This window comes from Chlorocebus sabaeus, chromosome 17, assembly GCF_047675955.1.
Source record: "Chlorocebus sabaeus isolate Y175 chromosome 17, mChlSab1.0.hap1, whole genome shotgun sequence".
Classification (NCBI taxonomy): Eukaryota; Metazoa; Chordata; class Mammalia; order Primates; family Cercopithecidae; genus Chlorocebus; species Chlorocebus sabaeus.
The window spans coordinates 58237374-58262305 of NC_132920.1; the positions used below are offsets into that span (position 1 = coordinate 58237374).

The 24932-nt window shown below is 33.5% G+C and overlaps 1 protein-coding gene across 2 annotated transcripts in view; it reads left to right on the forward strand.

Annotated features, from left to right (window-relative positions):
- Positions 1–24932, forward strand: part of HCRTR2 (hypocretin receptor 2) — a 118668-nt gene that overhangs the window by 87718 nt on the left and 6018 nt on the right. For both annotated transcript variants that reach the window (XM_008013672.3, XM_037987149.2), the window contains exons 4-5: positions 6554–6669; positions 22167–22387. In XM_008013672.3, coding sequence (XP_008011863.1) covers positions 6554–6669; positions 22167–22387 — 337 coding nt within the window. The remainder of the gene's footprint in view (positions 1–6553; positions 6670–22166; positions 22388–24932) is intronic.

Here is a 24932-nt window from a genome sequence, read left to right on the forward strand (position 1 = left end):
TTGAACAAAAGTTTACGGAGGAGTTGCTAACATTCCAGCAAAACATTAAAGATAAGCAAAAATTATCGAGACTGAGAGGAGGGAAAATGATGTCCAGAAAGCAAGAAAATCCACATCATGGATACTACATTACAAAGAAGAGAGAAAGTGAGTCAGAACTTGTAGTTTCTGGAACATCGGGGCAGGTAGTCTAAATAATTGAGCTTTGAAAGAAGATGGGTTGGGGACTGACTGTGACGTGTCTCTTATATAACTCTTTTACACTGATTTATATTTAGAAAGCTTAAAAAGGTCTTTCTCAGAATCCTGTACTAAATTCAGGAGTAAATTTAGCCCTAGAAAGATTATATTATTTTTTCAAGATTATGAAGCAAATAGGTACATTTAAACCTAAAGTTTTCAACTTGTAAGTTGGGATTCCTTAAGTTTTATAGATATTGCAATTAGATAAAATATAAAAATATTTTTCAATATGTGTCAGCAGTATTTTCTCTAATATTCTGTCAATTAGTTTCACTTATATGTTTATGGGTTGCTTTCATAAGCTTTTCTTTTTTTTTAATATTTCCCTGAATAATCAAGTAATGGTAACCTCCATTAACAAAAAGATTGCAATGCCATGGAATCCTGTTCAGCTATTATGACTAAGTAAACAGATGTATGATGTTTAAATTACCTCTGAGTGGTAAATATAAATACATAAAACTCATTTCTACTCTGATATTTTATTACATAACTCTAGTATGGACATTTTCATAAAAAAAAAGAAAATGATTGGTGAATACTTAAAAATCTAAACTTAGCCTACAGAAGTCATTTAAGAACGCTATTTGAAGGCGATTTTATAATAGCCTATAATTAAATGCTTATAAACACAAAAGTTAAGTATTATTGGATTGAAGTGATTATCTACAAAATCCAACTTAATAAAAGCTCTACAGTCATTTAAATATTAAATGAAATTGCTAATAACTTCACGTTTTTAAGAGACACAAAATAATTCAAAGCAGATTTTTGTCTTTTTTATTAGACATTTATTATGATGATTTTTACATAGCATGTAAAATCATTGTTCATGTAAACTATTCATAAGTCCATGTTCAACTTATAATATTAAACCTTTGCATATGTGTGATTGTCACAACTTAAAAAACTATAGGAAAGTATATTTTACAGTGTTGGCTCTCTAAATTCAAACATTTTTAAAAGCCAACTGTCATTTAGCCTGCTTTTAAAAACTATTGTAAAATACCTTCTATTTGAGATTAATTCATAATCTGTGTTTCTTATCTTTATTCTAAGTTAAATCAACAATGTAGTTATAAAAATAGAGAGTGATATCATAATTATCCTACAACCAATATTGCAGTGGAAAAAAATTCAGAAAAGCAATTTGGTCAGTTGATACATATCTATCAAATAACTTTTGGAAAAGTTCTGTAAATGCTGTTTTACTCGTGGTGCAAAATAACTGAGAACTCTGTCTAACTAAAATATTTACCAGAAATATGTAATTATGTATGGATAAATGATTTCTAAAACTAATTGTATTCATTATTGCCCATTACTTCTTCCTGAAAAGAACCATAAGCCATGATTTCTGGCAGACACACACAACACTCAGGAACATATAAGGAATGTTAATACTTATTTTAATAATCTTTAAAACATACATTTGTATGTGTTCACTTTTGCATCAGTCTCATCATTTCATACTTTTAAAATTTTTAAATTAACCCACAATTCTTGATTGCTTGGTTTGTAAATGCATAGTTCTACAGGAAAGAGCCTATAGAAAGAAACTCTTTGCCAGGTGCGGTGGCTCACACCTGTAATCCCAGCACTTTGGGAGGCCGAGACGGGTGGATCATGACGTCAGGAGTTCGAAACCAGTCTGGCCAACATGGTGAAACCTTGTCTCTACTGAAAATACAAAAATTAGCCCGGTGTGGTGGCAGGTGCCTGTAATTCCAGCTACTCAGGAGGCTGAGGCAGAATAGCTTGAAACCGAAAGGAGGAGGTTGCAGTGAGCCGAGATCACGACACTGCACTCCAGCCTGAGTGACAGAGCAAGACCCTGTCTCCAAAAGGAAAGAAAATAACTCTTTTTATACACTCAATCAAAGTTATAATGTCTTCACTATCATTCATTCAGAGTTTAATTATCATGTACTATTGGTCAGTTGTTCTGAACACTGGAGATTAGCAATATCTCTCTTTTTGAATATTACTGAGAAATTGTTCTTTGGTGGGCTAAAAAACTGGAACCCTTTTTACAGTCAAAGTAATTATGGCATCTGGCCTGTTATGAGGTTTGAAAGCATATAAATATGTGTATATATCTATTAATGGGAAGATTTATTAAACCTATTTGTTAGGGAGAAGATATTAAAACATATTAAACATTCAGGTAAATTTAATGCACCCCTAAACTTTGAAAAGACAGTCAAGTTGAATATTGGGAAATTATATTTAATTTACTTGTTCACTGAATTCCTGATACGTGTACCATGAAAGAGGAATGTTTGTAGTTTCTAGATAATTAAGATAACATGCTGGCTGAATAACGAACCTTAACTCATCTGACAGAAATTAAGTTTTGCCTGTCAAATATATGATATGACTCTTTAATCTCTGATTTCAAAGACTAAAGATCCACATTTGTTCCTTATTAGTTAGTTTCATATATATATATATATATATATATACACATTTATTTAGATTGTGCTTATTCATCAGTTGAGTAAAAACAGTAATTTTTAATGATTATCAATATTTAAAATACTTTTTAAAAATTAAAGTAATGCATATATGGAACAAAGTTTGTGTAGCTATATTCTAGGTTATATACAAATGTCTTAAATACATTGAAGACATTGCTTATGAAGTGCAGAAATACTTTATTTTCATCACACATAATTTAAAATTTCAATGGCATATCTGATTTTTTAATCAGCTTAGACTCTAAGTGTGAAATGAGGAATTTAAGACTATCATGTTTCCCCAATTATCTATTATAATCTCCTTATTAAAACAATCTATCCTACCCTGGAAGTATAATTTTGCTTGATCTTTTTTCCATATCAGTGTTCATTATCATAATGTGCATTTAGCAGTCAATTACATGGTTTTTTTTCCTAATTATTCATAAATATACCAACCACATAAGGAGCTTTTGCTACCATCTATTCAAAACACCAAACTGTTATCACAGTGATGCTATCCATAGCTGCAGTGGAAAAATGTTACCTGTCAAATCTGCTTTCCTCTATCCACTCGATTTGTCTTACGCAGACATCAGGGCTCCACAGGTACGTAAGCTTCAAAGTTATATAGATTTTTTAATGTGGAAAGCTCATGTGACGCTTCTTCAAAACAAATAAAAGTTCAAAGCCTCTGAGGTGCCTGGGAAGTGCCGAGGTCACTTGCAGATTCCTTTGAAATTGGCCCAACAAATGCTGTGTAGGCTGTGGCACTTCAAAGCGAAAGACTGTTTGTTATTCCTCCAGTCAGAAATGCTTGAATGTTATCACTTTTTATGTAACTGGCCTGTTTTACAGGATCAACTTTAAAGGAAGTTAGAAACTGATGAGGTAGGTGAGTGCTACCTGGGCCAGAGAGAAGCTACAAATGACACCTCAAATTGGTCTCTTAGACCTGCCAACACATGCATCCTGCTGACCCCCCTGAAGACTGCAGCAGATAAAGACATCTAAACCGAAAGAGAAGATGGGTTTAGGATGAATATGGAGGACATTAGACTCAAACTCAACTGCATCTGAAAGACAGGCTATAGAAATAAGATTGTGGAGGATATTACACTCATAAATATGTTAAAATATATTCAGCAAGAATCAAATCATGATTGTTCAATAAATATCATCTATTATTATCACAATCATCATGCTTATTATTATTGATTATTCCTGACTATAAACTGCCCTTATCACAAATTTAATCACGTAACCAAGCTTTCGTGCTTCGACATCCCTTTTAAGACGTAATGGAAAGAATAGAATGCATAGAGGTAATAGCATTATTCCTCCATAATAATATGGGATAAATCTCCTTGCCAATAGAAAAGTCAAAATAAAGTATGTAATTTTTAGAAGAAAAACAAAACACTTCTGTTGTGTTAGCATTCAATTAGAATTATAATGAGTTATTACATTTAATGTCTATCTATGGAATCTATGCAGGATATATTGTTTCCTCTTTTACACTGCAGTAAAACTAGATAGACCATTGTGATATATTCGAATACTAGCTAGTATAAAAATATCTTCTAAAATCTACAGAGAACTCAAACAAATCAGGAAGAAAAGAGCAAACAGTCCTATCAAAAGTTGGCTAAGGACATGAATAGACAATTCTCAAAAGAAGATACACAAATGACCAACAAACATATGAAAAAATGTTCAATATCACTAATAATTAGGGAAATGCAAATCAAAACCACAATGCAATAGCACTTTACTTTTTTTTTTGACGGAGCCTCTCACTGTCACCCAGGCTGGAGTGCAGTGGTTCTATCTCGGCTCTCTGCAACCTCCTGCAGGAGGTTCTCCTGCCTCAGTCTCCCAAAATGCTGGGATTACAGGCATGAGCCAATACCACCTTACTCGTACAAGTGTTATTACTAATAACACTTATGTAATAGTAAGGTGGTATTGGAATAACACTTGTAAGAGTAAGGTGGTATTGGCTCATGCCTGTAATTACTGCGCCTGGCCAATACCACCTCACTCTTACAAAAATGGCCATAATCAAATAATCAAAAAGCCAAAAAATAAGACATTGGCATGAATGTGGTGGAGAGGGAACACTTTTACACTGCTGGTGGGAATGTAAGCTAGTATAACAACAATGGAAAACAGTGTGGCGATTCTTTGAAGAACTAAAAGTAGATCTACCATTTGATCCAGCAATCTCCCTATTGGGTAGCTACCCAGAGGAAAATAAGTCATTATACTAAAAAGATACTTGCACACACATGTTTACAGTAGCACAATTCGCAAATGGAAAAATATAGAACCAGCCCAAATGCCCATCAATCAATGAGTGAATAAAGAAAATGTGGTATGTATATACCATGGAATACTACTCAGCCATAAAAAGGAATGAAATAATGGCATTCCCAGCAACCTGGATGGATTTGGAGACCATTATTCTAATTGAAGTAATTCAGGAATGGAAAACCAAACAACATATGTTCTCACTCATAAGTGGGAGGATGCAAAGGCATAAGAATGATAAAATGGACTTCAGTGACTCAGGGGAAAGTGTAAGAGAGGGGGTGAAGGATAAAAGACTACAGACTGGGTAAAGTGTACACTGCATGGGTGATGGATGCACCAAAATCTCAGAAATCACCACTGAAGATTCACGTAACCAAATATCACCTGTTTCCTCAAAACCTATTGAAGTAAAACCAAACACCACCTGTTCCCTTAAAACCTATCAAAATAAAAACAAACACCACCTGTTCCTCCAAAACCTATTGGAATAAAAAATTTTTAAAAATAAATAAATAAATTCAGATTCCCTATATATAATATATAATTATATATTATATATAAAATAGGTAGGGAACATATAATATGTAATAGGTAGGGAATATATATATATATATATATCTTCTAAAGTATTTACAAGGTTAGTAATCAATATAATTTACAAAAGCTAAAATATTAAACCACAATGCCATGAAGTCATTAATTGACTTGTTCATAAGTGGCTAATCTGTGATGTGTATCATCTGTGTACATAGGATTAATGATAAATCAAAAAATTACTGCAGTCCTAGAGGTGCTTATGCTTAACAAGTGAGAAAATATTCATATTGGATTGGAGAAAATTAATGTTATAAAGCCTTAAAATTCTTGTTATTAAAAGTGCATACATGTATTTTTAATAAAAGCATACACACACCACAGACATACTATGCTTAAGAAGGAATTTTGTATAGGTTCCAATAAGTCAACAAAAAGAATCATTGTCAAATTTTTATCGTATTTAGTTTTCAAAATTTTTTTCACATTTGTATTTGGAGATACAACTGGGAATAGCCTCCCATTTCTCAGGGAACTTACATTCTAATAAGGAAGAATCAATTGAGTTTATATTTTCTTCCGATTTTAACCAAAGCATTAGTTATTAGGTTTTAATTGAGTCATGTCCCTTTTTGTAAATTAAAGTTTAGAACAACCCAAATTAATGTTGTTAATTAGCCAGATGTAATCAAGTCAAATAAAGGGCCTTTAAATAAGTGAACACTTGACTTTGGGTAGCACAAATTAAGAAATAACTAATTGTTATTTATCTGAGTACACTAAGTGAAATTAAGACTTTACATTTGGTTTGTGTATACACATATACTGAGTAAAGGTAAGTTGTTAAATATTATGAATTATTTTCCCCTTTGCATATATAATATGACAATGACATCAAATAAAAGGTAAATATATACTTTGAAGAAAAGCATTGACATGTATCTTTTTTAAAAGTCCATCAATTATAATGTAAGCTTTTGTTGTTTTGATTTTCATCCCAGGTGAAATTTATCCCAAGATGTACCACATCTGTTTCTTTCTGGTGACATATATGGCACCACTGTGTCTTATGGTGTTGGCTTATCTGCAAATATTTCGTAAACTCTGGTGTCGACAGGTATGTAGTTTCAAATAATTTGTGTGTGTTATTCCTCCACACATAATTTGTTATTTGCTATTCCTTCCAAATAATTTGCCTGTGTTTTTTTTTAGGATGCATATATAAACAAAATTGAAGAATACATTGAACCAACATAACATGTTCAGAAAAGTATTATATTGTGTGTTCTTCTAAAATAATGAGAACCTAGACATAGAAATATGTCTAGGTATTTTTAGAGTAATATTTAGCAAATGTATTTTATAACCTGATAAAGTGCTTTACATTTTAAACAAAATTTAACATCTGTGATTGATTAACTTTCGTCTAGGCATAACATTAATTTTGCTTTCTCTGAGAAATAGCAAATAAAAATTCCTTTAGAGTTTTTGAGACTGTAAGTCTAAAAGGTTATATTTTTAATCAGATTTATTTAATACATTTGAACATATGGGTTAAATTTCCAACTTCAAATATCTCATTCTTTAGAAGATTATGACTCAGGCAGAATGTATAATTCTAGAAACTGTATAATGCTGATTTGGGGTTACTACACTTTGTTAGATAATTCTGCTGTATCAGTGAATGTTTGTATTCACTCACTCAGTTATTCATTCCTCAAATATATATCATGAACCTTTCACATACACGTCTCACAAAAAAAGCTAAAAATTCTACTTTTTGCCATCGAGGAATTCATAGTCAGATGCAGGGTGAAAATTTCTTTAAATATAAGCACAGAGAATCAGAGCAAAATGTACTAAAAGGGTATCTAATCCAGGGAAGGTAACATTTAAGTTAAACCTTGATGATGCAAAGCAAATCACCAACAAACACATTTAGTGGTTTGTAAGATAGAGATAAAAACGATGTGGCTCCGTCTGTCACATTTGGTAAAATGTATCTTAAAATGCCATAATTCTCAGAGATCTATTTCCCTCCTTCTTTAAACTTATCGTCAATATTTAGTATATCAGGCTCGTGGAAAGCCATGCCATTAGTCAGTTTTCTCTGACACATTTTATCCAACTGAAAAGATTTACTGGAGTCACCTTAATTCATTAAAAATGGGCCGGGCGCGGTGGCTCAAGCCTGTAATCCCAGCACTTTGGGAGGCGGAGACGGGCGGATCACGAGGTCAGGAGATCGAGACCATCCTGGCTAACACGGTGAAACCCCGTCTCTACTAAAAATTACAAAAAACTAGCCGGGCGAGGTGGCGGGCGCCTGTAGTCCCAGCTACTCGGGAGGCTGAGGCAGGAGAATGGCGTGAACCCGGGAGGCGGAGCTTGCAGTGAGCCGAGATCTGGCCACTGCACTCCAGCCTGGGTGACAGAGCAAGACTCCGTCTCAAAAAAAAAAAAAAAAGAAAAAGAAAAAAAAAAAAAAAAAAAAATTTCACTAACACTTTATTTGGTCTTTGAGGATGTGTCTTTGTTTTTTAAATCAACCCTTGTTATTCAAAGCATTTTTCAAGATTATCTGTCACTGACTGGATATGAGCAACACTCATATTTTTCAACACTACATGGCTCATAATTTCAAATGTTCTCCTTTCCTCTACTTTTACAAAGAAGTCATTTCTTTTATGACCTTACAAGTGCAACCAGTAGCCACATTTATTAAAATTTTGTTTCCCATCATTTGTTACTATAAAAACAAATGCGGACCATTGTGACACATGGGTGGTGATTTTTCTAGATGTTGGTGATAGTTTTCTCAGCACTCTCCACTTCCCTGTGAAGCTTAGGGTGTTTGTTACTACAGCATCCTGTTTCCTAGTACCTATTATTGTATCTGTCATGTTTTGCTAGGTTATTCTTCTATTACAAGATGTGGTTTGCAACAACAGTTCTGTTTCACTCATATTACAGGTCAGTGGTGAGGATTGGCTGGGGCACTGTGCTCCGTATGTTTTCTTATTCCAGAACCTAGTCTGAAGAAATGGTGCTTTCTGGCACATGCCATTCTGAGACTGAGAGAAAAAGAAAACTGGAAGAAAAGTATATTTTCTCTTAATGTCTTTTATGAACTGGCATGTGTTACATCTCACTTTTCATTGGCTAGAACAAGTCATGTGGTTAAACTTGACTATGAAGAGGGGAAGCATTCTTCTCTGACAGAAAGACACCACACATCACAGGGCAATGGGGCGCTTCCTACAAGGTGGGGACGAATGATCCGGAATGACACACTACAGAGAAGTCAAAAACACAAGGGCCAGAATGCATGAATTTAAATCCTCACTCCACCACTTAGTAGTTACATGAATTTTGTAAATGACTTAAATTTCTGTGACTCCCTTTATTAACTTTAAAATGGGGTCACATACCATCTTCCTCATAGGTTTGTTACATGTATTCAGGGGTGTCCAAGGGAGAGAACACAGTTGTGGGTTCTTAGTTTCTATTTCTGGTTGGGCCAGTAAAACTCATTCCTCATCCCTATTTTCTGCTTATTACTAGAGACAGAAACAAAAAACCATGGCTTCAGGCTGCTAAAAGCCTAAAAAAAAAAAAAAAAAAAAAAAAAAAAAACCACCAAAACAGAACTGCAACAACAAAATATTAGGTGGGTTGGATAAGCTTGCTTAGATGAATTAACTCCAGTGCCTAAATATAGAAAGTGCTCATTAAACAAAATATCTTAATAGATGTTGTTTAATAATGGCGTCTCAACTAATTGTACTTATATTTCTAAAATAACGAGCATGCATTGAATTGGTGTATGTGACTGTTTTTGTTTTTTTAAATGCACATGGAAATACCAATATAGTGCTTCTTATTTGTCTGTCAACTCTACTAAGATAAAGATTGTCTCGCTGTCGTCTTTGTACCCCTAGAAATAGCACGTGCTCAGCACACATCAGTTGCTTTTTTCATAAGGAAAAAGCAAGTAGAATAGGAGAAAGTGCTGGGGAAATTTAGATAAAAGAGGACATAGAGAATCTATTGCCCAGTTACTCTGATAAACGTTTGTAGAAATGCATTAGAATTTCTTGAAGGGGAAAAAGCAATTAATAGCATGTGGAAATAAAGATGTTTTAGATTTGGATTGAGATTTTGTTGGGGAATGTTCAGTGTTAAGATTATGCCCTATTTCCTTATTTTTACTAGTTAGTGTGCATTGTATAAAATATATGCTTATAATTTCTTATTCATTTATTTACAAATTGGCACACATTTAAAACTCTTTAAAGGTTGTAATGTATCTGCCTTGTTACTTTAACATGGTAAAACTTTACCATGATACCATGGTTACCCTAAAGTTTACATGGTACCATCAGAGAAAAATTTTTTTTTTCTTTGAGACAGAGTCTCATTCTGTCACCCAGGCTGGAGTGCAGTGGCGCGACCTCGGCTCACTGCAAGCTCCACCTCCTTGGTTCACGCCATTCTCTCACCTCAGCCTCCTGAGCAGCTGGGACTACAGGTGTCCACCACCACGCCCGGCTAATTTTTTGTATTTTTTTAGTAGAGACAGGGTTTTACCATGCTAGCCAGGATGGTCTCGCTCTCCTGACCTCATGATCCGCCCACCTTGGCCTCCCAAAGTGCTGGGATTACAGGTGTGAGCCACCACGCCCAGCCACAGAAAATGTTTAAAAAAGTTTGTTAAATAAATGAGTGACACCAAAATCCAAACAATTTAATTTTCCACCATTTAAACATAGAGTTTGAAATTTCCCAAACTCTGAAATAAAGTTTAAAATAAATTGCATCACAGACTCAGAAATAATCCACATTCTTTTCATGAACTATGCTGATTAGTGCAAGCCACACGATTCAGAAGATTTGCAGTAAAATGTTTGGGCTGTGAAACTAAAATCGTTTACAAAACAGATTGGAATGGAAAATGCCAAGTTCAGCTGAACTCACTTTAGCAGCCACAATAAAGTGAATTAACCTCAAATGGGTGATTACATAGAATTCTGCTTGAGCAACTCTCAATTTCCAACTGTCAGTGTCTATAAACAAAGTTGTAAGGTATTATGTGTGCCATAGGCTACATTAAGTGAGCCATCAAATGAAGAGCTTGTCCTATTGCTAAAAATTACAGAGATGCATGAAATCTGTTGTGTGCTTTTGAATTAGTAAGTGTAAAATTATTAGTGAGCAAATTGTGTGTCCTTGTCTGACTTTCTCAAGGAGTTTAAGCCTCATTAAAAGAATTAGCTAATACATTGCTGTGAACTACTTAAATTCTCTCTCTCTCTCTCTCTCTCTCTCTTTCTCTGTTTCTCTCTTTTTGGCAATTTGACTCAGAGTACTCAGGAAATTCTACAGATTATTTTCTAAAGCTTATTTTTTTTAAAGAAGTTAGCTTGCTTGACCCTTTCATTTATCTGTCAGCATTTTTCCTAGTTCAGATCTTTCATATAATTCAACACTAAATCTTAATCATCATGTGCTTGTTTTAATTTATTTCACATTTATTCAGCACATACTCTGTGTCAGGTATGGTGTGAGGTACTGAGAATGGACTGTAATAGATACTTGGGTCTGAAACTATAGTTCAGCTTTTCAAGGGCTTTGAAGGACCTTCTCCTTCCCAGCTCTTATCACAAAGTTTTCTGCTGCTCTTTATTCAGCATTCTTCAAAGAAAACTTAAGATAAATAATAGTTGATGGTGACAAATCAGTCTAGTGTGAGAAAATAGCAAACAAATTACAATTGCAGAGGCAGAATCAGGAAGGCAGTAACTGGAGTCCATACAAAAAAATAAAGAGCACCAGTAAAGGTAACTACATAGGTAAATACAGTAGACAGAATAAACATATTTATCTTCCGTTATCTGATTTAAAGAATAACTGCATAAAACAATAGCTATAAAATTGTGAAGATTCACTTTATAATGTATACAGATGTAATTCAAAAAGGAGGAGGAAATGGAGCTATATTGCAGCAAATTTGTTTTATACTATTGAAATTACATTGGCATAATCTAAGCAGATTGTTTAGATTAAGTTGCTAATTTTAATCCCCAGTGTAACCAGTAAGAAAATAATTTTCTGAAAAATGTAGAAATATAGGTAAAGCAACAAAAGAATTAAAATAGTATACAGAAAATATTTAACACAAAATAAAGCAGTAGTGAGGAAATAGAAGAACATGAGATACAATATATATAAGTCACAAATAGTAAAATAGCAGATATAAATTATATTTTCTTAATAATTAAATTAAATATAAATGGATACAATACTTCAAAGAGCACAGATTGACATAATAGATAAAAACCAACCAATAATAATAATAAAAAAAACCCATGATCCAACTTTATGCTGTCTACAAGAGACATACCTTGTATTCAGATATACAAATAGGTTAAATGTAAAATAACAGAAGTACTAAAATAATTACAAAAAAAGTAGTTAATGTGCTTATTCTAAAATTATACAAAATAAATTTTAACAAAATATTGCTATACATAGAGAAGGACATTTCATAATGATGATGGAGTTGATCCCTCAAGAAGATATAGAAGTTGTAAACATAGATGCATTTAACAACTGAAACCCAAAATATACCAAGCAAAAACTAGTAGAATTAAGGAGACAAGTAGGCAGCTAGACAATTATAGTTCAAAATGTTAATACTCACTTGCAGTAATGGATAGAAAAAACAGGCAGAATAGCAACAAGGAAATAAAATATTTAAACAGAACTATGAAACCACTGGACTTAACAGATATTTAAAGAACACTCCACCAAAAACAGAAGAATGCATGTTTATCCCATGTGCACATAGAACATTTTCCAGGTTACATCATAAGATATGCTCTAAGGCAAGCCTCAATACATTTAAAACAATTAAAATAATAAAAAATACATTTTCCTACCATGATAGAATTATAATTGTATTAATTAGAAATTAATTATAGAAATAAATTTTTGAAATTCACAATTCTATGAAAATTAAACATCATACTTTTAAATAATCAATAAGTAAAAGAGGAAATCATAAGGGAATTTAGAAAATGTTTTTAGATCAATGAAAGTGAAAACACAACATATATACATATACAAAATTCAGCAAAATAAGTGCTGAGAGGGAAACTGATAGGTATAAACATTTATATTAAAACAGAAGAAAGATTTTAAATAGAAAACCCTAATATTGCACCAAAAGAAACTAAAAAAGAAAAAAAAGAAAAAAATCAAAACCAAAGCAAACAGTAGGAGGGAAATAATAAAGATTAGAAAGGGAATAAATGAGGCATAGAAAAACAATAGAAAAAATCTATAAAACAGGAAGTTGGAACTCAGAAAAGATCAGAGAAAAGGACAAACCTTTTCCTAAGCTAACCAAGAAAAAAGAGAGAAAACAAAAATCACTATCATCAGAAGTTATCTTCCCAATTTGATTTGCTTTTGCTTAATCTATCACTACTGTCATTACAGAGATAAGAAGAGAATAAGAGGACAGTATGAAAAAATGTATGCCAACAAATAGCCTAGATGAAATGGACAATTTCATAGAAAGACAGAAACTACTGTACCCTACTCAAAGAGAATTAGGAAATCTGAATAGAGATTGAATCAGTAATCAGGAAACTTCCTACAGAGAGAAGCCCAAGTGGCTTCACCATTGAATTCTACTTAACATTTAAACGAGTATTAGTGCCAGTCCTTCACAACTTTTTCCAAAAAACACAAAAAGAGGAAACACTCTCATTTCCTTCCATGAGGTCAGAATTTCCCTGATACTAAAACCACAGACATTATAATAAAATAAAACTACACACTAATATAGTTATAAATATAGATGTGAAAGTATTCAACAAAATGCTATCAAATAAAATTCAACAATATATAAAAATAATTATACACAATGATCAACTGAATTAGCCCACCATTGCAAGGTGCGTTTAACACATGAAAATCAATCAACGTAATGCATCATATTAATGAAATAAATGTCTAAAACCACATGATCATCTTAATAGATGCAGTAAAGGCACTTGAAGAAAATACAATATGCTTTCATGATAAAAAATACTCAATCATCTGGGAATGAATGGGACTTCCTCAATTTGACAAAGGTCATCTATGAAAACTTCACAGTTGACAGCATACTTAATGGTGAAAGACTGAATATTTCCCTAATAAAGTCAGAAACAAGACAAGTATGTCTGCTACAACCATTTTCATTCAATATTGAATAGAACTGATTCTTTACAGGGCAAACAGGCAAGATATAATATTAACAATAATAAAAAATTAAAAGGCATGAAGATCACAAAATAAGAGGTAAATTATTTCTGCTTGTAGGTTATGTGGTACTTTATATAGCAAATCCTAACAAATTATTTTGCAAAACAAATACATTAGAACAAATAAATGAGTTCAGCTAGTTTTCAGGATGAAAGATTAATATACAAAAATCAATTTCATTTTTTGCATTAGCAAAGAAAAATCTAAAATGAAATTAACAAAAATCATTTAAATAGCAACAAAATTAATCAAATACCTAGAAATAAATTTAATAAAAGAAGCTTAATAAGAGACTTTGTCCAGACTCGATTGCTTATGCCTGTAATCTCAACACTTTGGGAGACCTAGGCGGGAGGATCACATGAGGCCAGGAGATCAAGACCAGCATGTTCAACGTGGCGAAATCACGTTCCTACTAAAAATACAAAAATGAGCCAAGCATGGTGGTGCAGAGCAAGACTATAATCCCAGCTATAAATCCCAGCTACTCGGGAAGTTGAGGCATGAGAATCACTTGAGCCTTCGAGGCGGAGGCTGCAGTGAGCCAAGATTGCACCACTGCACTTCAGCCTGGGTGGCAGAGTTAGACTCTTGTCAAAAAAAAAAAAAAAAAGGTCTTCAGCATAAACATGTATATTTAGGGAATGTTCAGAAATTATAGAAACATGGATTCCATGTAGCAGTTATAATTCCCTAAAAAGAGAATTATGAATTCACTGTATTGCTGAGGATTCTAACATAACCACTAAAGATCCAGGGAGAAAATTAGCCTATTTTTGTATTTAAAAAGGTGCGTCTGCTAAATGATGTGGTTCTCCTCTCTATATAGGCAACAAAAATAGTGAAAAGGAAATGGCTCTGGATTATTAAAAATAAATAATATGTTGATCAAATCAATTAAATAATATTCCTTCAATATTTTCAAGTCCTATACATGAATATCATTTACAATCACAATTATTAGCAACTTCAATGAGTAGTCCACCGTTATACAAGTTTCTCGAGTCAGCTATTTCCATTTAAGCATCAAATAGTCCATTTCTGTAACATTTTGTTCTTCATCACCATATTCAGTCTCAGAAAGGTTACCAACACAGTCCTTGAATCACATGTAGTACAGGTTAAGCATTTCTAATCCCAAAACCTAAAATTCTAGCTACTCTAAAATCCCAAACTTTTGAGAGCTAACATGATGCCAGAAGTGGAAAATTCCCCCGCTACCTCATGTGACAGGTCACATCAAAAGTCAACCAAAACTTTGTTTCATGCCCAAAATTATTAAAATTTATTTCAAGACTATTGTATTGGGTGTTTATAAAACATAAGTACGTTTTGGGTTTAGACTTAAGTCCCATCTAGAAGATATCTTATTACGTATATGAAAATAATCCAAAATTCAAAAAAATCTCAAAACACTTTTGGTCTCAAGAATTTCAGATAAGGGATTCAATCTGTACACGAAGAGTACACATACAATTACAAAATATCATTTGAAAAAACTTAAAGAAGGACTACATAAATGAAAAGATATTCTGTGTTTATGGATTGGAAGATTCAGTCTTGTTAAAATAGAAATAATCTTCAAATTAATCTATGAATTCAATACAATTCCTATTAAAATCCCAGATGGCTTTGCATTTTGGACACAAATTGATGAACTGATCCTAAAATTAATGTAGAAATGCAAGGAAGAGAGAATAGCCAAAATTATCTTGAAAAAGAAAAACAAATTGGAAAACTTACTTCCTAATGTCAAATCTTAATAAAAAGCCAAAGTAACTAAGACACTGTGGTACTTGCATACAGTTAGTCACATAAATCAATGGAATAGAATCCATGGTCCACAAATACTCTCATATTTATGATTAATTGAGTATTGATAAAGGTTTTAACACAGTTCAATGGGAAAAATCATAATCCTGACAACAAATGGTGTTAAGGCAATTGTATATCCACATGCAAAAGAATGGAGTTGAACCTCACTTCATACCATATTCAAAACTTAACTCAAAATGAATCACAGATTTATATGTAAGTGCTAATCTCTTAGAAGAAAACACAGAAGCAAATCATCATGACCTTGGCTTAACCAATAGGTTCTTAAATATGGCACCAAACCACAAGCAACAAATGAAAACATAGATACACTGGACATTATGAAAACAAAACTTTTGTGCTTCAAACTGCACCATTAGAAAAGTTAAAAGTCAGCCCATATAATGGCAGAAAATATTTGCAAATCATTTTTGTGGTAAGGAATTTGTATCCAGAATATCTAAAGAACTCTTATGAATTAATAATTTAAAAAACAATTACAAGTAGGCAAAGATTTGAATAAACAATTCTGCAAGAGGATATACAGATGGTCAATAAGCACATAAGAAGGTGCTTAACACACATTACTCATTAGAGAAATATTAATCAAAACCATGAGACACCTATTCACACACAACAGAATAGATTTTTTTTAAAAGCCAGTAATCATTATTGGTAAGGTTGTGGAGTAATTGGAATCCTCCTGCATTGCTGGTGGAAATGCAAAATGATGCAACTGCTTTGGAAAACAGTTTGATAGTTCCTCAAAATCTTAGAGAATTACCACATGACCCAGCAATTCAATCTCTAGCTATATACCCAGAGAACTGAAGGCATGTTTACACAAAAACTTACACATGAATGTTCATAACAATATAAAATTCATAGTAGCCAAAAAGGGGAAACAACCCAAATGTTATCAATGAACAAATGGATTAACTAACTGTTCTATATGCAAGCAATATAATATTATTCAGCTATTAAAAGAAATGAAGCACTGATATGTGCCACAAGACTGATGAATCTTGAAAACATACTAAGTGAAAGAAGTCTTTGCATGAAATGTTGAGAACAGGCAAATATATAGAGAGCCAAAATAATTTGTCCTTGGCAGCGACCGGCAGAATAGGACAATGAGAAGTGACTGCTAATGGATTTGGAGCCTCATTTGGAGGTGATGAAAATGTTCTCGATTAGATAGTGATGATGTGATGGTTGCACAACTGTGAATATTCTAAAAATCATTTTTGAACCCCTTAAAGTAGTGAGGTTTATGGTATGTGAATTGTATCTCAATAAAATGTCTTTTTCTAAAAAAAAAAAAAAAAAAAAAAAAAAGAACAAAAATTATGGATATTTAAAAATTTTTAAAACGGAAGTTTTTTTGTTTTGTTTTGTTTTGTTTGTTTTTATTTATTTTTTTTTTTAAGAAAATTCTGCTGCTGAAACCACAGGGAAGCAAAAAAGGTTAAACACAAAATTTGACATGTTAATGTAATGAGAGACTATAATAGGATCTATCCCAGGTTGTTTTTTCTGTACTTTTGGACTAAAGTTTTTTTCTGTACTTCTATGGACTTTAAAATGGTCCATAGGCGTGCAAAAAATGAGAGAACGTATTCCATGAAACCATATATCAATTCCCAGAGAGCAGAGGGAAAACCTTTTTTTTTTTTTTTTGCAAAGAAGAAGTTATAGGCTGTGTGACAGAATAATGTTGCGAGACAACAGATCTGGAGTTGGCCAAGGGGCAGGAGGCATAGTGAGAAGATCAGGTATTGCAGTTGATAAGGGCCATCTGTACACTCTGAAAGCGGAGCTATTCATAGTGAGAATGATGTTAAGAAAAGCAACAAATAAAATTATAGCCCTCATGATAAAAATTTAGCATGTAAATCTTAATTTTTATCAGAGCAGTACCGAGGTAAACAAAAAGTGTCAGGAAGTCATGGAATTTAATGTGAAAACTCCCTCGGAGTTGGAACACAGTCATCTTCATATGGTGGGGAATGTAAGGGGCAAGAAAAATGTTCACGGTCCCTGCTGAACAGGGAAATGTAAGGAGATTATTGCTGCATATAAGACAGCCAGTGCCTACCAAATATCTGTTGTACTCCATTATGATGAAATGGGTAATGGGTTACCGAATAGGGTAAGGAGAAAGGAGACCTGTCCTACAAGTTTTTTAGCACTTAGCAAATGGAGCAGGCATTTGTTATGCATTAAGAAAAATCATCATCCAAACTCTCAGACTCATCCAGCCACAAACTTAACTCTTTGTTCCTCCTCCTCCCAGATAAAATTCTTGTCTTATTTCCGTTTGTCATCTTTTTGTCACTCATGGCCACCTCCACTGATGTCTCAGCCCACTTCAAGGTAGTGTCAACTTTCATCACTACAGTGAAACAGCTTACACAAAAATCACCAATGATTTCTAAAGAATATATATATTTAAAATTTATTTCTTGATCTTTTGGCAGCATTAAGCAATGTTGTTCGTGGTTTCATTGCTCATATACTTTCTTCCTGCTTTGAATTGAATACGTTTTGCTTTGAATATTTACCTTTCCTTTCCCGACCAGTAAATATATACATCAGACGAGTCCTCTGGGATACACACAATCACAAATACATTTAAACACTCATTGTACCCTTATTATAAATCTTGAAATGAGTTTTTATAAGTCCTACAACTAAAGTTTAAAAAAGAATAAATTCTGTTTTTAAATCGTTTTGGCTATTCCAGGCCTTTTGCACTTTTATAAAAAATTAAAATCAGTACTTTCATTTCTACAAAAAAGACTGTTGTGGTATTGAATGTGATTAATTGCATTAAATCTATAGATCAATTTGGGGAGAATTGCCATATTAACAATACTAAGCCTTTTAATGCATGAACACAATGAATCTATTTATTTAGGAGTTCTTTATTATATCTCTGCAATGTTTCATCATTTTCAGTATATATATTTGTTATTAAATATATACATATAGATATTTAATAAAATAAAATATATATTTTATTAAATATCTATAAGTATATATTTAATAACAAATATATATTTATATATTTAATATATAAGTATATATGTAATAAATATATATACTTATATATATTTTATGAAATGTGTGCCTAAAACACATTCTTTTGATATTGAAACCTTTAAAATTTTATTTTCCATTTATTGCTAGTATATAGAAGTATAATTTATTTTTTTGTTTATTGATTTAGTGTCCTGCTCCTTTTGCTAAATTCTTTTATAAGTTCTAGTGGGTTTTTTGTAGATTCTTTAGGATGATCTTTGTAAGCAATAATTTCTTCTCAATAGAACCAACCTGTATGCATTTTATTTATTTATTTATTTATTTTTCTTTTCTTCTTGTATTGGCTCAAAGTCCAGTACAATGTTGAGTACAAGTGGTGACAGAAGACTTGATTTTTTGAGTGGTAAGCCAACACTGCATTGCTAGAATAAATCTGATTGAGCAAAAGGTATTATCCTATTTATATATTGCAGGCTTTGATTTGATAACATATTTTTAAAGTGCTTTCTATCTCTGTTCATGAAGGATATTTAGTTGTTAACTGTCTTTTGTTATCATATCTTTGATTGTTAAGATAAATGTGGCCTCATGAAATTTGTTGAAAAATATTATATTTTCTGTACATTTCATTAAAAGTCTGAACAAGATAGGCATTACTTATCCTTTACTGTTTGATTGAATTCATTAATGGACCTATCTGGGCCTGGAGATTTTTTTGTAGCAAGGTTTGTAAGTACAGTGTCAGTTTTGGTCATCTTTGTCTTTCAAGGGCTGTGTCCATTTCATGTAAGTTGGCAAATTCATTGTTTACTCATGATATTTTTAATGTTTGTAGCATGTGTGCCTCTTCCTCATAACTTTATCCTGGTCACAAACACTTCTTAAGACAGAGTAGGTTTTAAGGTCCATCATGTACATGCTATTTCCAATTCATAACTGTGATAATACATTTTTCAGGGTGTATTTTTGTGTTAAATATGATTTATAAAGTTTATTTATAATCATGAAGTAAAAGTGGGGTGCATGTATTCTACTTAATCCTTTTCAGTGCCTGCTTGATTGAAATCTATGAGATTAGCCGGGCGCGGTGGCTCACGCCTGTAATCCCAGCACTTTGGGAGGCCGAGGCGGGCGGATCACGAGGTCAGCAGATCGAGACCATCCTGGCTAACATGGTGAAACCCCGTCTCTACTAAAAATGCAAAAAATTAGCCGGGCGAGGTGGCGGGCGCCTGTAGTCCCGGCTACCCGGGAGGCTGAGGCAGGAGAATGGTGTGAACCCGGGAGGCGGAGCTTGCAGTGAGCTGAGATCGCGCCACTGCACTCCAGCCTGGGCGACTGAGCGAGACTCCGTCTCAAAAAAAAAAAAAAAAAAAAAAAAAAGAAATCTATGAGATTTACAATAATGTACCAGGATTACTAATGCATAGTTCCTGGAGCTCAGTAATGTCAGTTATTCCTCTGAATTTTATACTGAGTTTCTCTGGATTCTCAGTGTCTCTAGACAGCTTATCAATGGAGAAATTTATGTGTCCTCAAAATGAGTGCAGGATTCAGCATCTTCTATCCTTATTTAGATGATTGTTAAAAAGGGCATCACTACATTTTTTTCCTGATGTCAGGGACCACAGCTGTTTCTCTTTATGAAAAACTTTTTTTTTTTCTTTTTTTTTTTTTTGAGATGAAGTTTTGCTGTTGTTACTCAGGCTGGAGTATAATTGTGTGATCTCATCAGCTCATTGCAACCTCCGCCTCCTGGGTTCAAGTGATTCTCCTGCCTCAGCCTCCTGAGTAGCTGGGATTACAGGCATGCGCCACCATGCCCAGCTAATTTTATATTTTTACTAGAGATGGGGTTTCTCCATGTTGGTCAGGCTGATCTCAAACTCCCAACCTCAGGTGATCGAGAACTGTTTCTAATGGTTGCAGAAGTCATCAGATGCAGAATGCTGATTCTCTTCTTCAGGGGAACAGTTAGTGATAGAATCACTAAAGTTTAATTGATCTTTCAGAGATCATTTAGAAAACAATTCAGGATCATTTAGCAGACACATACAGGCTTTTCATGATAGAAGTCTCCTGGAACTTTCCAGCATCCGTTGCTCATTCTCATCAGTTATTTTTTAAAATTGCTATTTAAAATGAGAGTCACAGAAGAGAAAGTTCCTATCTCTCCCCAACTAATGGGTTAAAAGATTGAGTTGAACCACTACTATGTAAAAAGGGTTGTCTACACGACAAGACATACAGAGTGAGAAGACAAATAATTTATCCAATATTTTCCATTTAAGGGCAGGTTTTAGTTAACATCATTTGCCTCTTCAAGAGAGAAGATGGTCAAAGGAAATCTCATATTAATTTATCTGTGTGGACATATAGGTAAAATTCTGTTCTCAAAGATTATCGAACAGACTTCGATCTTGTGGTGTAAAAAGCAATAAAATCCATTGAACATCTATTCTGAGAGGCCACAGGGACACATTGGACAGTACTGGTTTGCAGCACAGAAACAAAAACCAAAGCTGAATAATCTTATTAGAACTAAGGTGGCCTTTTCTTGTGCTTGTTGGCACGTTTTCCTCTTTAAAAAATTATGCATGCTGAATTTTATTGTTCTGTTCACTACACCCTATCAATCTTCGTGAGCTTACAATTAAGAAAATATTATACTTGGAGGGACTCCCTGCTATTATTAAATAACTCTGAAAAGAAAAAGAAATGGAAAAGTACAAATTGTGTAATTATTGTTACAAATTCCAGCTATTTGAAATATTAATGTAAGATCACAAAAATCCTCAATGGTTTTGTGTGCATTTTAAAGGGCTGGACCACAAAATTGATTTCAAACAATTTCATAACTACAAATAGCGAACAACAAAAAATACTTGATTTTTAAAAATATCCTTTCATTCAAAAAGTTTGCTTTGTCCGAACTTGAGAAGCAGAAAACCTAAAAAGTTACAGGTAGTTAAGTCCTATCTCTCTGTCTGGCAGCAGATGGCAGTATTGATGCGTGAAAAATCCATACAGGTTGCTTGGCGTTACTTGCTGGGTTTTTCCTTTGCTTTAAACTTTGGTATCTGAGCTGAACAAAAATTCCTAACAAGATAATATGGCTGTCATCCCTTTATCATTCTCCTTTCCCAGGCTTTGTTCTTTTTACAAGGAAATATCTTTTCCACTTGCAGCTTTCTTTTAAACATCGACAAAATTTTGATGTTTTAACTTTTTTTCCCACCCAAACTCCTATTTGGCATTCGACTGAATTAATGCCAAGCACATACTAAGCTCAGCAAATGTTCCGGAGAAACAGGCGCTCAAACCTCCCACACCTCAGGTGTCTGGAAGCCTTTCCGGACTGTGTTTTCTAATTATTTCCCCAAAGTGGAAGTTATCCTAAGTCAAATTGCAATAAGGGTCTGTCTCCTCTCCTTTCAGATTCCTGGAACATCGTCTGTAGTTCAGAGAAAATGGAAGCCCCTGCAGCCTGTTTCACAGCCTCGAGGGCCAGGACAGCCGACAAAGTCCCGGATAAGCGCTGTGGCGGCTGAAATAAAGCAGATCCGAGCCAGAAGGAAAACAGCCCGGATGTTGATGGTTGTGCTTTTGGTATTTGCAATTTGCTATCTACCAATTAGCATCCTCAATGTGCTAAAGAGGTAAAACTTACCTGTTATTTGAAAATGAAATAGCCTGCCATTTCTTGATTCTTAATTAACATTTTTTTTTTTACTAGCCAGAGAAAAACCTAAACTTTCTGCCTAGATACCTTGTCAGGCCAGATGACTCAGTTATGTTGTTACCAGCAGGTAAGGCGAACAGCCTTTAAGAGTGCTCAGACATGTGCTTTTGTCCATGCGTATTCTCAGTTGCACGGCAGACATAAAACAGATGTTTCTCCAATCTCTTCAAGCTAGTTGCTAAACCTTAGATGCAGACAAAGTTCTAATGCGTAACAACTAATTTACAGCTTGCAGTTCTTTCTTGATGAGAACAAATGGGTTTTTCAAAACTTCGTTTTCAAAAACATAGGCAATTGTGGGAGCATTATCTCTTAAGGATAAAAAGAGATAAGAATCTTATGTTAGTTTTCTAATTATACTTAAAAGTGCATTGGTGAGCACTTTACAAAAAAGGCAATCAAGGCAGCTATGTATGTCAAATGTCTAAACAGAAGAATTCATTTCCTGAAGTCACTGAATCAAGCTCAGGACAAATATTAATAAAAATCAGTGAGGGAAAGTGTGTTATTTGTTACACTGCAGGCACAAGTATTAAGTTAAAAATATTGACCCATGACATGAACAGCAGATGCAGAGGCAGCGGTACACACTAAACTTCATGGCCAGCTAACTTTATTGGGAATTATCAAAACTGTTCCACATAGACTGGTCCCAAGGCAATACCAATTCTGTTTACAACAGGCTTCGAACTTAAGCTAGAATTGCTCCTCTCACTTTTCCCTGATTCAGAATCAATATCATATTCCTCACAGCTGGGAACTCTGAAGAGCAGCAGCTTTGGCTGGAGTCAGAAGAAAGGTGGTATAACCAGCTGCAATGGGTTCTCATTCTCTTTGGCCCCTGTTTTTGATTGTTTAATGGCTTTTTCGATGGAGAAGAAATGGAGAACAAACGTTTGTTCAGTAATACTACTTACTACAGTCACAGCCTTAAAGATATATGATTTTTTGTGGCCTGGGTCCTTCAGACATATGCCAGCTCACAAAATAGAAATTATTTTGCCCTCCATATCTTTTTGTGCTTCGCCTCTTATTATTATTATCATTTTTTTGCTAACAGAAATTTAATATACATTTATTATGGCCACCTCTAGATACTGTCTTCTGCTTTTAAAAACTTTATAAACATGTTACTAGATGGGTTTTATTCTTTCTCTTTTTAATCTTCTTTCAGTCTAAATTCAATGAAAATTGGATTTACCTCTCTCTGGGTTCCGTATTTGGATTTCCTGTATCTCAGAACTTGCTCTTTCCTTTTATTTCCAAATACTTTTTTGTCAATAATATTTGTCTTATTCTTCCGACTCAAATCCCTTCCTTTCTAAGGAAAACAAATAACTGTCAAAGGAGCAAGGCCATGTTAAATTCAAAATATTTCAAGTTTTTGGGCATTCTACTCTTTTCCACAACATAAAAACTTTTGAAAACAAGAACTTGAAGATTGTTTTTCTTGTTACCACACACATTTTTTTTTCAAATGCTTATGTATTTGTTTGTCCTTGCATATGAAATTTGTTTTTTCTTTCTCCCACAAAAACCATTCTTAGCTTCTTCTCCTTAAAACTTAACTTTTTGCCAGATTAGTCAAAACCAATTTCTTTACAACAGTTCAGATTTGTCCAAGATTTCAAAGACATTTTGAGGTAAAGGGTCATAACATAGTACAAATTTCTGTTGTCCATATTGTTTCACTCTATGCAATATTTTTGTAAAACTCTAGTACTTTTTAGAGAATAACCTTATACCAGAAATGCATTGTTATCATGCCTTCTTGTTGTAAAACACACACACACACACACACACACACACACACACACACACACACAGATACAGACAAAGATGGAGACTTTAGCAGGAAATATATATGATTTTTGACCTATAATCTTATGGAGTAGCTGTAAGTTATCTGTTGTAGGTTAGCGATTAGAATTTAATAGATGGAATATTTCTAAGTATGGAGGAAATTTTTAAATCGTCTTTAAGGATAGCATAATAAAACATTTTTTAAAGTTTAAAATAATACATGAAAAATTAACACTCATTAATTTTAAAAATTACCAAAATTCTGCCCATTGAGAACTGTTTCTACTCTGGGTATTAAGGAGTCCCAGAAGGCAAGTTTCAGATAGTCCAGGAAGACTGGAGTTGAAGGCATATGATACTTTGATCAATACATAAATGAAAGTAGGAAAAAGTACTTGAAGACTATCATTTAGGAGTGATTTTTAAATGATACACATAATGGAATATTAATACAACCTTATTCAATTGTATTTAGAAAGAAAATGAAATAAAGAAGATATATTCAACTTCTGTGTTCTTATTTACAAGAAATACTGCATCTGCTATTTGTGAAAGGGAGAGACCCTTCTCTGACCTGATTTGGCTTTTGATTTATTGATTGTGCTCTGGAGGTTCTGTTCAGGCACTGAAGTTATTCTAAACCAATTATAGGGTCAGAA